Raw genomic sequence first — 13811 nt, 5'->3', positions numbered from 1 at the left:
ATAAATACAAATTGTAAAAGGAAGGAGACAGAGAGACACAGACACACGCACATATAAACATACACTGCCACAGGCAGACAGACAGACAGACAGACAGACAGACAGACAGACAGACAGACACACACACACAGACACACACACACACACACACACACACACACACACACACACACACACACACACACACACACACACACTGTCACACAACAACACAATCAGCTATGGTATATAACTTTACTTTGAATTTCGATATTCAATTTCAAAGTCAAAAGATCAACAACAAATAGTTTACGTCGAAGGGAAAACAGCAAAGTTTCAAATCTTGAACAATCTATAAGAAAACAAAACTGTCCAGAATAAACGAGCATCACAACCAGAATGTATTCATTTTCCTTGTGAAAAAATAAATTCGAGACAATGCTTATTCCTAAGTTTGTTTCTTTCTTGTCGAGGTGAAGTTTGAATCACAAGAAAGTTTCTTTAACAGAAAAACAGCATTCCTTAGTCATCGACAATGACGTAGACCTGACCACTACGATATAATTAGGTGACGGTGTTAAGACCAAAAAGAAATAGGTCTGTTTACGGTAACTTAGGGTGAAAAAATAGGGTCGGTAGGTCGGCTTTTTTTTTTCTTTTTCCATTTTTTTTCTTTCTCTCCGCTCTCTATGATGTTTTACAGTTCATTTCTTCTCATCAATCCCTGTTTTTGCCCAACATAACTATAAACAGTACTTTGAGCTTACCTCCCTTCTGTCGTCTGCTGTTTGAGCGCAAACAGCTCTATTTTGGATGCGGTTTTTTTTTCTCAGACGATCCAAAAAAAAGATTAGGGTCGGGCCTAAAAACTAGGGTCGGTCGGGTTACCGTAAACAGACCTTTTTTTTTTTGGCCTAAAAAACATTTGTAATAAAAGGCACACTCCTTCTCGTGAAAATAGTTCGGCTCCCCACCATCTAAAATCTGACCTGGAATTCACTACCGTAAGACCATCTCTCCCTCTGGACTCATACCAAATATCAACACCCTGACTGCTTGCCTTGGTGTGTTGATGTTTGTCGATGATTAAATATCTCAAAAAGCCACTAGATTTTTCTCGACATTAATTCATAAAAAAATCCAAGTCTGCATTTTTCGATGATTTAATATCTAAAAAAGCCCACTAGATTTTTCACGAAACTAATTCATTAACAAATCTAAGTCTGCATTTTTCGATGATTTAATATCTCAAAAAGCCAGTAGAAGCTTTTACGAAATTAATTCATAAAAAAAATCTAAGTCTGCACAGAGAACACCCAGGCAGCACATTTTTGGTATGTGACCAAGTGGAGGGATGGTCTTATCCCATGTAAATGCCTGGCCAGATCTGAGGCAGTGAGCCCCACTGTTTTCACGAGGCGTGTCTTTAACATGTTATACACACAGTCCAACACATACACTGTTGTAGATGTGACGTTCAGACTGTTCACATCACAAAAAGCAAAGGTTGAGGTTTACAGCAGGACATTAACAAAAGAAATAAATCACATGAAAATATTCTTCTTTCTATACAGACTCTAGAATTCTACCTTGAAAAAGTGTTCGGAATCGGAAACAGAGACGATTATGTTACAGAAGAGGGGTAATAACACATATACACTGTATTTGCAGAAAAGCGAAGGGCAATACTATGTGCAAACACAGACAAAGTTGATCGGAAAGAGAGAGAGAGAGAGAGAGAGAGAGAGAGAGAGAGAGAGAGAGAGAGAGAGAGAGAGAGAGAGAGAGAGAGACAGACAGAGAGACAGACAGACAGACAGACAGACAGACAGACAGACAGACAGACAGAGACAAAGAGAGATAGAGACAGAGAAAGAGAGAGAGATAAGTCACATGTGCAAAAGCTATATACCCTCCTTGTCCCTTGTCAAAAATAAAAAATAAAAACCATTTTGTTTTTAAACATTTTTAAAAACACGTGTTCAATGACCAAATCAAAGTATAATAACAAACATTCCTGTTTTATTAATAAAACCAAGAGTAAATCTCTGCAGTTATTGTTACACGGTAAACCTTGTCTAACATTATTACTCATACTTTTTCTTTCAACAACCTGTTGAAATATGTCAATGTATTGCCTTCTCAGCCACAACCCTTTTTTGGTAATGCCCTTAAACAGAAACAAGTCGCGCAAGGCGAAAATACAACATTTAGTCAAGCTGTCGAACTCACAGAATGAAACTGAACGCAATTCAATTTTTCAGCAAGACCGTATACTCGTAGCATCGTCAGTCCACCGCTCGCGGCAAAGGCAGTGAAATTGACAAGAAGAGCGGGGTAGTAGTTGCGCTGAGAAGGATAGCACGCTTTTCTGTACCTCTCTTCGTTTTAACTTTCTGAGCGTGTTTTTAATCCAAACATATCATATGTATATGTTTTTGGAATCAGGAACCGACAAGGAATAAGATGAAAGTGTTTTTAAATTGATTTCGAAAATTTAATTTTGATCATAATTTTTATATTTTTAATTTTCAGAGCTTGGTTTTAATCCAAATATAACATATTTATATGTTTTTGGAATCAGAAAATGAAAATGATGAAAAATAAGATGAACGTAAATTTGGATCGTATTTTTTTTACAATTTTTAGATTTTTAATGACCAAAGTCATTAATTAATTTTTAAGCCACCAAGCTGAAATGCAATACCGAAGTCCGGCCTTCGTCGAAGATTGCTTGGCCAAAATTTCAATCAATTTGATTGAAAAATGAGGGTGTGACAGTGCCGCCTCAACTTTTACAAAAAGCCGGATATGACGTCATCAAAAGTATTTATCGAAAAAAAAGAAAAAAACATCCGGGGATATCATTCCCAGGAACTCTCATGTAAAAATTTCATAAAGATCGGTCCAGTAGTTTGGTCTGAATCGCTCTACACACACACACGCACAGACACACACAGACACACAGACACAGACACACACACACACACACACACACACACACACACACCACGACCCTCGTCTCGATTCCCCCTCTATGTTAAAACATTTAGTCAAAACTTGACTAAATGTAAAAAGCATCTGTGACGTCAAATATATTTCTTTAGAGGAGATTTGTAAACAGAAAATCTATCGTGGCGCCTTCAGTCTACCCATTCCTGGTTCAAACAAAGTCGTAGCCAAATCAAATGCCCCATTTCAACATTTTCTCTAAAAGTGTGAAATGTAAGCCTTGTGTCTTCAAAATTAAATTTTCAGGTCAGATCGGGCTGATGTTCCCTTAAAAACACGAAAGATTAAAAGGCAGTTTAACACAAAGAAGGGAACAAGAACACGAACACGAATGCATCAGTTGACACAAATACTGCTAGCTGTGGTCGATCTACAAGGTTGAGGGGCGAATGAAGGTACGCAGGGGGTTTAGCAGGGGTTAAAACAAGGGGGGAGAAAAGCTATGGACACGGCTACATTGTACAATATTTGAACAAGAAACAGCTTCTGAGAGGGTAAGCACATTGACAGTTTTGTCCTACCCGGTAAAAACAACCAATATCCATGGATGTAAAACAGCTTCTGAGAGGGTAAGCACATTGACAGTTTTGTCTTACACGGTAAAAACAACCAATATCCATGGATGTAAAACAGCTTCTGAGAGGGTAAGCACATTGACAGTTTTGTCTTACACGGTAAAAACAACCAATATCCATGGACGTAAAACAGCTTCTGAGAGGGTAAGCAAATTGACAGCTTTGTCCTACTCGGTAAACAAAACCCCCAATATTCATGGATGTAAAACAGCTTCTCAGAGGGTAAGTACATTGACAGTTTTGTCCTACACGGTAAAAAGAATCAATATCCATGGATGTAAAACTATTCTATTTTCAGCAATAGTACCCATCACATTTCGCACATCAACGTTGACATATCTCTCTTCTGCTACACAATGAGACATTCGTTCTTCGTCCACCCATACTTCAGTAGTCAATCTACAAAACTTTCAGCAAGTTAGGGAAGCAAAATGTATACAGCCCATGATCTTCAAAGACATGTCTATAAGACGATTAAAATACACAATATACAAATCTTAGGAGCTAGAGGTCGCTAATGCACACATATACACAAAATAATGCTACCGAAGCTCAGTAAAAAGGCTTTTGTCTTCAGACTTAAACATCAAACAAACAGAAAAGTTGTCCCGTAAATAGGTCAGTGTGACCTGATTCACGGTTTCTCAAGGACCCGTAACCTTTAGTTCCATCAAAACTCTATTGTGACACAGAGCCCTCCATTAAGCTCGAGCAGCACGTCTCTGTACAGAGAGAAACACGTTCAATCATTAAAAGTTCAAGTGTCAAAAACGGTTAGTCAGTTCGTAACAGTGTCATAATCTGTCGAGCGCTTAACTGTGTATGTCACTCGTTACGGCGTTGCCCTGTTGAAACGTCACAAATTTCAGTCAATCTCGACGAAAAAATCTTCCCAAAAGATGCGCATTGGAACCTTTTGTGCCCTACAAAAATAATCTGAAAACTGGGAGTTTAGTTGTTAAAAATGTTTGCTTTTGTAGAGCCTTATTTTCAAGCCTAAAAGAAGAGGGAATAAAACAGTGCACAAAAGCCAAACCCAGAAAAAAACTCCATTTTTTACAAAGACGAAACATCAGTCATAGTCAACAATAACATAACTATAAACGGTGGACACTTTTGGTGGATGACAACCTGAAGAGTTACTTAATGTTTTTTTTAAAGTTTCGTTTAAGGGGTGGAGGGGTGGGGGCAGGGGTGTGGTCCTTCGGAAAAGGTAGGGGTAGGTACTAAAACGTGTTTACTTTGCTTTGGCTCAAAAACATAAATTCCAGGTTTCGATTGGCAATTCCGAGGCGCACATAAACACGAACACTATCCTGCAATAGGTGAATCCACCGATTTCCTCATGGAAAACAATAGCTAAAAGTATGCTTTCGTTTTGCTGATGTGCTTAAGAATATATCTGACGCAGAAAGGACAATGGTTTTTCTTTAAACAGGAGCGGCTGACTGAGTTTAAGCGGTTCACCTCTGGGAGCAGTTAAGCATATGAAGTCATTGTCTCAGGTGTGTGTCAGCTTGTGTGTGTAAGTCTGACTTGTGTTCATATTTAAATGCAAGCACAGCACACAGTGTGTGCCAATTACACGAAAGCTTGACACAGGTATAAGTCATGCAAACAGGTCTCTGTGCTTTTTTGCAAAGCCGACAACTCCGTAAGTTGTCAATGTTTCAAAGTGTAGGTCCGGAACGCATACTTCACAGATACCTTCTAGGCATGACAGCCTCCCAAGCATATCGCGTGTGGTAGCTGCACGTCTTTCACCTACCGGACACAGTCTCCTTTTGTGCGGAAACGCCAACACTATGTGTATCAATTTAAACTGTTCACAACATTTCCAACTGTTTATCACCTTTAGAAAGACGTCAAATTTGCACGATGTCTAAGGTTCGGTTAAAATGTGGATGACATACAAAATGTGCCACATGCCAAGTACGGTCTCACTGTTTTTCCACGTACTAAGTCTGGTCACTGAATGCGTACAGATCATTTGCACATCCTCTCAAGCGTAGAGCTATTCTGAGGTATCACACCCTTCAGTCATCAACTATCTCCCTGATCTCATCCACATATGCTGTGGTCAGCTGCAAATCTCGGCGTTCAGAGTAGTTTCTGTGTTTTATATATTCAGCAGCCATAGCAGTTCTTCCGCTGCCGAAATGTGTCGGTTGCAATAGTTCGACATCTGCAGTAGTTCGTCCGTTGCAGGGTTCCTTGCTTTCAGCAGTCGCACAGCTGCAGATGTTCGCCATTTGCAATGTGTATGCAGCTTAAGTCATTCATCAGTCGTAGCTGTTCAACAGTAGCAGCAGCTCATCAATGGCAGTATTGTACCAACTGCAGTAGTTCAACCAGTGCACAAGTCTTGCAGCGGAAGTTATTCATCAACTGCAGTTCTTTGGGTGCCGCAGTGTAACAGTTGCAGCATTACAATAACAGCTGCAGCAGTACATCCATTGCAGTAGTTTGGCAGTTGTTGCCTTTCTTCCCTCGCAGCAGTTTGGACCTGCAGCAGTGGGCTCAAGTTGCTGTAGTTCATCAACTGCAGCAGCACGGCACGAAGCTGCAGAAGGTCAATGTATTTGCAGCCGTTTCTGACCTGCGCGCTGCAATGGCTCAGTTGCAGTAGTTCATCGCACGACACGAAGCTGCAGAAGGTCATAGTATTTGCAGAAGTTTCTGACCTGCGCGCTGCAATGGCTCAGTTGCAGTAGTTCATCTCGCGCAGATGGGTGCACTGCTTGCACTCCACGCGGCAGCACCAGTAGAACTTGCAATCACAGTCGTCCTTCTCCTCCTTGATCAGCGTGTAGTAGCCGCGGCCACAGCACATCAGCGTGCAGCCATCCAGCCCGTAGCTCGTCTTGTTGCAGCGCCTGCCCCGCGTGCCCAGCGAGCCCGACTGGGGGTTGTACTCGCAAAAGTCCGGTGACTCCCGGAGGTACACCAGATCGTTTTTCCTAGGTCTCTTTTGGTTGTTAGTCACTCGCTTCAAGCGCTTTCGCTTCGTGTCCAGGCGCACGTGGCTGGCGCCGTCGAATTTGTCTTTGAGTTCTGCACCAATGGCGCGAAAAGGTTTGAGTTTGCGCCAACAAATTTTGACGGAGCAGGAGCCGGAGACTCCGTGACACTTGCACTTGATGTCCAGGCTGTCCTTGGCCGTCTGAAAAAATACAGAAAGAAAATGCTGTAAATATTTTGTAGAATTGTGTTTTAGCAGTTTCAGAAAGGTAAAAAAAAACTTCGTGTTTTTCTCTCTTTTTTCTCTCCAAATAACTTTTCGGACAAGCCTTTATAAAAAAAATACTGATTTTCTTTGGTGCAAAATAAAACGGATGAAAAAATTGGGGTATTTAGTCAAACGTTTAGAAACAGCAACAAATATATTGCCATAATCATTGTATAAGATGTCTTCAGAATTTGTTTTATTTGCCAAAAGATAAAACTAGCTTCGCGTCAAACGGTGAACCAAGATCACATTCGGCTTTGCATCCAAGTCCAAATGATTAACACCCGTAAAAAAACAAAAAACAAAAAAAGTACATAACTCTTCGAGAAGAGATTGATGAAACGAAATGAAACAAAAGCAGACTCTACGACAAGACAAGACCACACTAGACCAGACAGGGTAAGACAAAACAAAACTAGACTAGACGAGACGAGACGAGACGAGACGAGACGAGACGAGACCAAACAAGATAAGACGAACAAAGCCTAGACTAGACTAGACTAGACTAGACGAAACAAAACTTGACTAAAACTAGACACAACAAGAAAGCACGACACAAATGAGATGATGAAAATAGAATACTTACACCCACCTTCCTCCCAGCCCCGTTGTTCCAGAGGTTCATGAGGCCCTGGGCGTCGATGCGGCGTTCGTTGGAGTCCACGAACTCTTGGGCAAAGCGCGCTCCGTATCTGATGTTGTCGGAACAGCCGCCCCACTCGAAAGTGCCGTCCGTTTTGTAGCGTCGCCGCACCCGTCTGTCGCATCCGCAGTTCATGAGCTCGCCCTTGGAGCAAGCCCTCGTCACAGCGTACATGATGCCTGCGCTGGAGATTGCATAGATGTAGGCCGTCTCTCGACTCTCTGCAACAGTCAAGGTAAGATCTTGTGTTAAGATTGTAGAACACTTTGGAACAACAGAATTAGTTGATTATAAAGAGAGTCCGTACTGTCACCATACCATCCTGAAGAAGGCAGTTTGTCGCTGCCGAAAAATGGATAAAGAAAGTACTGATCTGGTTACTGCTGTGTCTTCTTTTCGTTTTCTATTTATTTGATTATAAAAAGAGTATAAACCAATCTGGGTAAAAGGTTTCAATAGCGCAAGGCTGCATACAAGTCTTTTTCTTTGGTTGTGGTTTTGTTTGTTTGTTGTTTTTCGTGTTGATATTTGTTGCTTGTATGTGTGTGTGTGTGTGTGTGTGTGTGTGTGTGTGTGTGTGTGTGTGTGTGTGTGTGTGTGTGTGTATGTGTGTGTGTGGGTGTGTGGGGGGTGTCGCCCACGATGACCTCGGGTCAATACAGTGCGGTAACTCCAACAGTCTAAATTGGAGACTTGAAATCCATATTGTAAAACAATATTTTTTTTCATCGGAATGAGTTTATACGTATGTATAGGTGGAACTGCCTGCATTTCTTTCTTGTTCTTGTAGTTTTGTTTTGTTATGTACCCACATGGGGTTTCTTGAAATAAGTTTGCCTTGCCTTGCAAACGCCCTACCAGCTGAAGGCCGGACTACACCGAAACAAGAGTCCATTTTCGCAGTGTGCTTTCCGAACGTTCACCCCAAATAACCCCGCTGACGATAAAGAGAAATTCTGTAAGAGATAATCAGTCGAGCCGTGTCCTATAAATTGCGAGCCAGTCGAGCATCCCGACGTGAGCAGGCAGGTTTCCAAAAAGCTGTCAAAAACCCGAACCACAATCGCCAGTCTCGAATATTCCATTATTTACGTCTGACGTAGATAGAGCGTTGTCTAACTTGGGATATGAGTAAATATTCCTTCTCGAGGGTTTCTTCGTGCGTGTCTGATTGAGTTTTTCCTGTCTACCTCTCCAGTTTCAAGAATGCTATTTTTGCTTCCTTGATTTATTGCAGTTTCTGTACATGTGGTCGTTCGGTATGCTCGTGTGGATGCGTGGGTGGAATTATTCGTACTTGGCAGAAAAGGATTAATCGTAACTTCTCAGCATCGATTTTGAGTAAACTTCTCTTGAACAAGGCAAGGCAAGGAAAAAGAGTTGATAAATTAATAACAATAAAAAGTAGATACATAACACAAAATTAATAACAATAAAAAGTAGATACATAACACAAACTGTGTCAGGGGTATTTATTCACAAATAAAAAACATGGTTAGGCCAAACAAATCAAATAAATAAACGAGTGAATCCACCCTGTTCGGTGAGAAATACATTCACAAGATTTCTTTTTCTTCAGTACATACCACGTTAGCATACTATATCAGCATTTAAAAAAAAACCCATAACAAATCTTCTGGCAGTTTACCTGATAATGAATGACAACCCACCTACTCTTTTAGCCTCATGCTTCTTATTAATTCTGTTGATCTATTGTATTTTCACCCTAGTTATTCTAGTCTGTGTGTTCAGTCGTGGAAATATGGGGGAGGGGAAAAAGTACTCTCTGGTGGCCATGAAGCGACATTATCCAATATTCCGCAGATTCATGCAACCAGAATACTTGCCCTCAAGACCAAAATAATTGTCCATCTCTGGAAGAAGACCTCGCATACTGAGAGGGAGGTGGTCCCACTACTTAACATCATCAACAGGTGGTAGATAATTCCCGTAGAGCGCACGCAGAATACAGCGCAACGCAAGCGGTTTGCACGCAGTCTCTCTTCTTCTCTCAAAGAACAAATACGATAAGAAAATTTGGCATTTTGCGTTAAGTTTTCCGTAAGGACAGAGCGACTTTTGTGTTATGAAACATGTGAAGGGAAATGTTGACAGAATGATGATAAAGTTTACGTGAAAAATTGCAATACAGCTTGTACGGGAAAATATAGGTAAAGCAGTTATTCCCCTTCAAAGTGTGTGTGTGTGTGTGTGTGTGTGTGTGTGTGTGTGTGTGTGTGTGTGTGTGTGTGTGTGTGTGTGTGTGTGTGTGTGTGTGTGCCCTGAGTGTGTGCCCTGTGTATCACACCATATAACATTCCCTGCTAACCAATAGGTAACTATAAAATGAAGCTGCCGACAAAAAAACCCTATGTTTTCGAAATCCTTTTCGAGGTGTGACAGCACTACAGCAGGTTTTATGTCCAATCCTTTTCTCAAAAACAAGGACCTCACAGAAACCAATTCTAGATGTAATTTACTTAAAAAAAAGACCCACCGGCATCGTCCCCTCTTGCAGCATACATCTCTAGCAAGTCTTCAGCTGTCTGTATCTATCATAGCTCGAGGTCTGTGTTTACAGACAGATCCATCTTTTCCATCCCCATTATCTGACATTCTGACAGCAGTATGATTGCCAGTACAGGGCTGACGGTGTCGTAGATGCCAATTTTAAACAGAAAAATAGCAATGCTTTTTTGTAAGGGGGAAAGGATCAAGATAGATGGTTCTGCGTTGCGGAGTAGCCGAGCAGGTAATTTCCAGAGGCGTTGACACAAGTCGCAAGGAAAACAACGGTAACGATAATGGCGCATCCATTGACACCTCCAACATTTTCTGTTTGTGTTTTCTTTTGCCTTTATGTTATTCTCCACCATCATTTTGCCTTCCATTTTTACCATTAGACGTCCCTAAAGATGCGTACTTAAATTCTTTCCTTTCGCCTTCGTCTTCTTTCAATCGTTTTCATTTTTCTTTCTTTGACTTTTTACTGAATTCAGTGCGCAAAAGATCATCATTCGATACAGGTGGTTGCCAGTTACAATACGAGAGTCGGCTAGGTTTGCTACGGATTTCTGTCAACTCTTTAGGCCAAAAAAAAAAAGGTGTGGTTACGGTAACATAGCCCAAAAAAATAGGGTAGGAAGGTAGGCAATCACTTTTTTTTTTAAACTTTTTTTTTCTAATGTGTACAAATTAAACCTACTTGACAGGGAAATAAGTGTGCGACTCGGGCGCTTTCGATTTCATTGCGTTTTCTGCACTCTTTTTAATGTGTGTTTTTTTTGTTTTGTTTTTTGACAAATGTAATAAAAAGTTATAGGGTCGGCGCCTAAAAATAGGGTAGGTCGGGTTGCCGTAACCACACCTATTTTTTTTTTTAGGCCTTAGCAAGATTTAAAAAGAAATTCAGTTCGGGCAGCATCTGTGCTATAAATATACAGTACTATCAAATGTATTATTGCTAACTTGTTTTGTTGTTCTTAAAATAATCTTAACAGTTTGCTGCGCAACAAAATAAAAAGTGTTAATTGAAAGGACTTCCGAAGCCACACGTTATTGGCATCTGCTCTGCAACTTAAACGGTAATTTAGTTTTTTCAGTAATTAAACTTTCCAACAAAATACTTTTCTTGGTTTTTTTTTATTCTGAATTTTGGAACGTTGGCAGTCTATTAGTTTTATGGATTTTTAAAACGGTAATATGAAACTTACTTTTCTGAAAAGCTAGGGAATCTTATTGGGAACAAAGATGTATATAGCATAGTCTTGTATGTCTATTGTTATTTGATGTTGATGTCTGATGTTGTTGTCATGTTATATATTACGTAAAAATTTTTTTTTAAAAAATGTTGGAAAAAGAAGAAAAAGAAAAAGATGACATGTGCCGCATGGACCCAACAGGACGCTAACTTTAATAAACGAAAAGAATTGCCAGAGAACCACGCACGCCCGACACAATCTTTACAATGTTAAGAATGTGGCTACAATCGCCCTCCATAGAAACGAAGAAACGTGCGGCAGTCATACCAGAGAAAAGCAAAACATGCGGGGACAAAAGTGAGGGTTCCATAGGACCAAACACCCACCCTCGCTGTCGTAGGGTAGACAAACACACAACACAAAGAAACAGCGAACGATCTTGGAAAGGACCGGAAATTGGATACTTTCGTCCAGTGCGCTTGCGCGAGTCAAAGTCACGTGCTACCTGTGCGACTCTTGCCACGCACGAAAATCGAGCAAGCACAATTTTGTAATTTATGGAACCCACAAAATGAAACTTTAATGTATGCCTTATAGAGGAGGCATTCAAGTCAGAAAAGCTGTTTTGACATCAAAGCTCGTATCTTTATTCTGAACGCAGATACTTGATTCCTTCACACCCACCCTCTAAGTCAAAGATGAGAGATATTTATATCGAAGTTCAAAGACCTGACGCTACACCGAACTTGTCAAAAATCACACTTCAAACTTTTCTTGACGCCTTAGACTGAAGGGATATGAAGGTACGATTCCTATTTCGACGTGTCTCCTTATACAGAATAAACAATCATTCATGCTTAGGCCCTGTATGAAAAACGACGCGGAGTAAGATGAGCCGCCTATGCACATACTTCCCACACAATGCATTAATAGAACACGTGACTGCGACACTGTCAAAGAAGGCATGGTGGGATGTTTAGTCATCCTGATTTTCAAAGTGAAATCGTCATGTCAGGACGTGAATTGCTGTAATGTTATACAAGGCGGGCAAAAAATTAAAAGAAAAAATAATCGCCTTTTACTGCTTTCAATGGCCGTGAATCATGTTTTTTTCTGGCATTGTCCTTTCCTCCTTTAACGCCTGATGGCACCAAACAGTCAAATCCAGCTTGCTGCTTATGTTGACATCGACAAATATGTGTACAGAAAGCTTGTCAGAGAGAGAGACAGACAGACAGACAGACAGAGAGAGAGAGAGAGAGGCATCCCAGCAAGCTCACAACCCCACCCCCAACTCCACCTCGACTCATCCCCAAACAACAATGCGATTCCTGGAGCAATGGAAAGGAATATCGACTTAAAGCGAAGCGGACTAAACGAAAGTGAACCAGAGGGAAAATTGTCGGCTAGAGGGAAAATTTCTTTCAAGTCGGCATACAGGTAATATGTTGTGCAAACATGTCGGTTCTCTCGGAGGGGTCAGAACGGATTCCGAGTTGGCCCTGTGGCTATTTGTCCCCAGTCTTCTCGCTTCTCTCTCATTCCCTGCCCGGCCGTCCACTGCTGGTGGCACTCTATGGTACAGTGGTTACAGTCTGGCCACACTGTTTTGTCACAGGTCTGATTCATGGAACGGCTTTCAAAAGTTCAGAAACAGCAACTATTGTCATTATCCTTGTAAGATGACATGTGCCGTATATGACCCAACAGGACGTTATAACTTTAATAAACGAAAAATAAACGAATAAAGTGTTGTCACAGGTCTGATTCATGGAACGGCTTTCAAAAGTTCAGAAACAGCAACAAAGATATTGTCATTATCCTTGTAAGATGACATGTGCCGTATGTGACCCAACAGGACGTTATAACTTTAATAAACGAAAAATAAACGAAAAATAAACGAATAAAGTGTTGTCACAGGTCTGATTTATGGAACGGCTTTCAAAAGTTTAGAAACAGCAACAAAGATATTGCCATAATCCTTGCAAGATGACATGTGCCGTATAGGACCCAACAGGACGTTAACTTTAATAAACGAAATATAAACTAATAAAGGCTACCCACACTGTTTTGTCACAGGTCTGATTCATGGAACGGCTTTCAAAAGGAGCAGGACTGACACGACAAACAGAACGATGAACGGAGAGAAAGATGGACAGACAGACATACAATTGAAATAGTGGTTTAGTCTTGCCACACTGTTTTGTCACAGGTCTATTCAAAGGTCAAGGACAGACAGACAGACGGACGGACAGAGAGACGGACAGACAGACAGACGGGCGGGCAGAGAGACGGACAGAGAGACAGACAGACGGACAGACAGAGAGACGGACAGAGAGACAGACAGACGGACAGACAGACTGACAGACAAATATTCAGATGCAGAAACAAACTTAAGTTCTATTTCAGAAAAGACCACACATTCATTATCTTCAAGAGCAGAAAGGCGGCCGAGGTCGTGAAACTGACTGAACCAAAATGCCTTTGCCGTGCACTCGGTGTGGCGCACCATCCTGTGCAAAACCTTTCATATCCGGAGGAATCCAATAAGCTGTGTAGCATGGCCTCTTTACACGCCTCACACGGGGCCCACACAGGGACCACAACACGCCAATTAACAGCTCTCATTCTCTCATTTTCACCACGACGACTTTTCAGAACCCCCACCCCCC

General features: G+C 41.1%; 1 protein-coding gene across 2 annotated transcripts in view; it reads right to left on the bottom strand.

Annotated features, from left to right (window-relative positions):
• Positions 1–215: 215 nt before the first annotated feature.
• LOC138947988 (protein Wnt-4-like) overlaps positions 216–13811 on the bottom strand; it is a 95177-nt gene continuing 81581 nt past the window's right edge. The window contains exons 3-4 of one of the 2 annotated variants that reach the window (XM_070319518.1): positions 7382–7659; positions 216–6729 (exon numbers count right to left, since the gene is read on the bottom strand). In XM_070319518.1, coding sequence (XP_070175619.1) covers positions 6268–6729; positions 7382–7659 — 740 coding nt within the window. In that variant the 3' untranslated portion in view covers positions 216–6267. The remainder of the gene's footprint in view (positions 6730–7381; positions 7660–13811) is intronic. The other variant, XM_070319524.1, reaches the window with a different exon arrangement.

This window comes from Littorina saxatilis, linkage group LG1 (assembly GCF_037325665.1).
Source record: "Littorina saxatilis isolate snail1 linkage group LG1, US_GU_Lsax_2.0, whole genome shotgun sequence".
In the NCBI taxonomy this organism is placed as follows: domain Eukaryota; kingdom Metazoa; phylum Mollusca; class Gastropoda; order Littorinimorpha; family Littorinidae; genus Littorina; species Littorina saxatilis.
Note: the sequence above shows the minus strand (reverse complement) of the source record. Positions and strands in the feature narration are given on the sequence as shown.